Genomic DNA, 2,017 nt, shown 5'->3' on the forward strand with positions numbered 1-2,017 from the left:
GGGGAGGAGGCGGGCGGGGATGCGGCTCCTTTCTCTCGCTCCGCCATTCTGTGGCTGTCTCCATGCAGGCGGAGGCAGGCAGGGAGGGAGGGAGGGAGGGAGGAGGGGAGGGGGCTGCTGGGGGGAGGGACGCACCTGCCGACGGGGGGGGGCGCGCAGGGGGCTGCTGCCCGCGGCCCCCGGCGGCAGCCGCAGGACAGATGTGCCGCAGCTGGAGGCGGCGCCGCGGGAAAGGCCGGCCCTGCCTGCGGGGCAGATGTGCCCACAGCTGGGCACAGCGCCCCGGGTGGTGCCCCGGGGCCCGGCGCAGTGGGGCGGCCGGGGGGCGGGGACGAGAGCGGGGGGAGGACAGGCCCCACGGATGCCTCGGCCCTGGCTGGCCCCACACGCAGGGCCGCTTGCAAAGGCTAGGGCAGTCCWGCCACCCACATCTACCCCAGGGCCTGCCCTGGGGGTGGCAGTACCTCAAGCAGGGTGCAGCCTGGTGCCAGGTTGTCGCACAGGCCCTTCTCTCAAATTAGGGCCCCCGCAGGGCGCGCCAGCCTCCCCTCTCCTCCGTGGCAGGAGCACGCCTGCAGACCAGGTGAGTAGCAGACCGCTAAAATCAGGCTGTGCTTTGCCACCTTCAGCACAGGTTTGCACCTCCTGCGTGGCTGACAACAGGTCACCCCACCGCGAACCCCGTCTGCTATCCCCTCCCCGTCCTCCTGAAGCCTCTGAGGGGTGTAAGCCCTGCAAGGGGGGGGGCTTAAAAGGCAGATTTCACACATTCCACAYGCGCAAGGGAAAAAATGCCTCTCAAGGGCCCAGCTGTCTCCGCAGAGCAGAGACCTATGCTTGCATCCAGCTGCGGCTCAGGGGAGCCAAACCTGTCTCATCTTGGCGGAGTGTTACCCTTGCTACTTTTCTTCAGCAGCCTGAGCAGCAGGTTTCTTTCACGTCTTTCCATCCCCTGCTTTGCAGACTGTAGCATAAAACTGTGTAAACTGTACTGCATACAGAAGTGGACACCAGTGTTTTTAGACCCCAAGGCTGCTATTACAAACGAAGAGGTGAACTTTTAATATTCCCTTCATGCCCACTGCGTTCCCAGTTACCATACGCACATGCCCGTGCGGCGGAGGGGTGGGCTGTGTTGCTTCAGCAGTTCGAATTTTAATGACAGAGCAGATCCCATCACTGTTTCTCAAGCCACAGAGCTAACTGTCTTTGAGACAACAGTATTAATTTCTTGGCAAAGACCCAGGATATCAGCTGCTCCTCCAGAGAAGAGCAAACGGAGCCCTCCAAGGCACAGAGCCCTGCTCTCACTTGGGAGTCTTGATCTTCTGCCAAACTCAAGAGATGTTATTCCGGGGCCAGCATGGAGTCAGGCACGTAACCACGAGCTCAGCAGTCACAGGCACCCTYGGGGCAGCCTCCAGAGGGTTGCTACTTGTACCCTTCACAGTGTGGATGCATAGATCAAGCTGTCTTACATCCAGGACCTATTACCTTTGACACTGCTCCATTTTACCATACAAGCCCCAGGTCCCATTCATCTGCAGCGTGGCTGTGGGGTTGGCCTTCTGTCTTGGGGAGTGAGTAAGGTTGCTTTCTCCTCCTCCTGCAAGCAGATCATCACAAATGCATCTCACTTCTCTTTGGGAAGCACACTGAGCCCTCGACTCAGTCCAGGCCTGAGGCCAGGCTAGCAGTAGACCCATTTTAGCCCTCCTAGCTGCACCAGTGCTGTTCACRTCCATCTCCTCATAGTGCAGAGTAGAGCCCACTGCCTGTGGTGGCAGCAAGATGCATGTGCTGGGAAGCAAAGCTTCCTTCCAGACTAGCAGGGATAGCAGMACAGCAGAGACTACATCTAGCTTCCAAGCTACGCAGGACCTCTAGTGGCTTGTCACTAGTTGGTCCGGCTGGTGGGACATCTGAAGAGCGCTACAGCCCTACTTCTTTAGCTGGACCTGCAGAGTATCAGCTCCTCAGGCCTGCCACAGTAGCTGGAGGAGAGAGCAAGCGACCC

At 59.7% G+C, this 2,017-nt stretch overlaps 1 protein-coding gene across 1 annotated transcript in view; it reads right to left on the reverse strand.

The window, feature by feature from the left end:
* The window catches only part of MAPK8IP1 (mitogen-activated protein kinase 8 interacting protein 1), a 26,788-nt gene extending 26,714 nt beyond the window's left edge, over positions 1 to 74 (reverse strand). The window contains exon 1 of the mRNA XM_085306434.1: positions 7 to 74. Within this exon, the coding sequence (XP_085162560.1) occupies positions 7 to 47 (41 nt within the window). The 5' untranslated portion in view covers positions 48 to 74. The remainder of the gene's footprint in view (positions 1 to 6) is intronic.
* Positions 75 to 2,017: the final 1,943 nt, after the last annotated feature.

This window comes from Rhea americana, unplaced genomic scaffold (genome assembly GCF_003343005.1).
Source record: "Rhea americana isolate MKP2758 unplaced genomic scaffold, rheAme1 scaffold_102, whole genome shotgun sequence".
Classification (NCBI taxonomy): Eukaryota; Metazoa; Chordata; class Aves; order Rheiformes; family Rheidae; genus Rhea; species Rhea americana.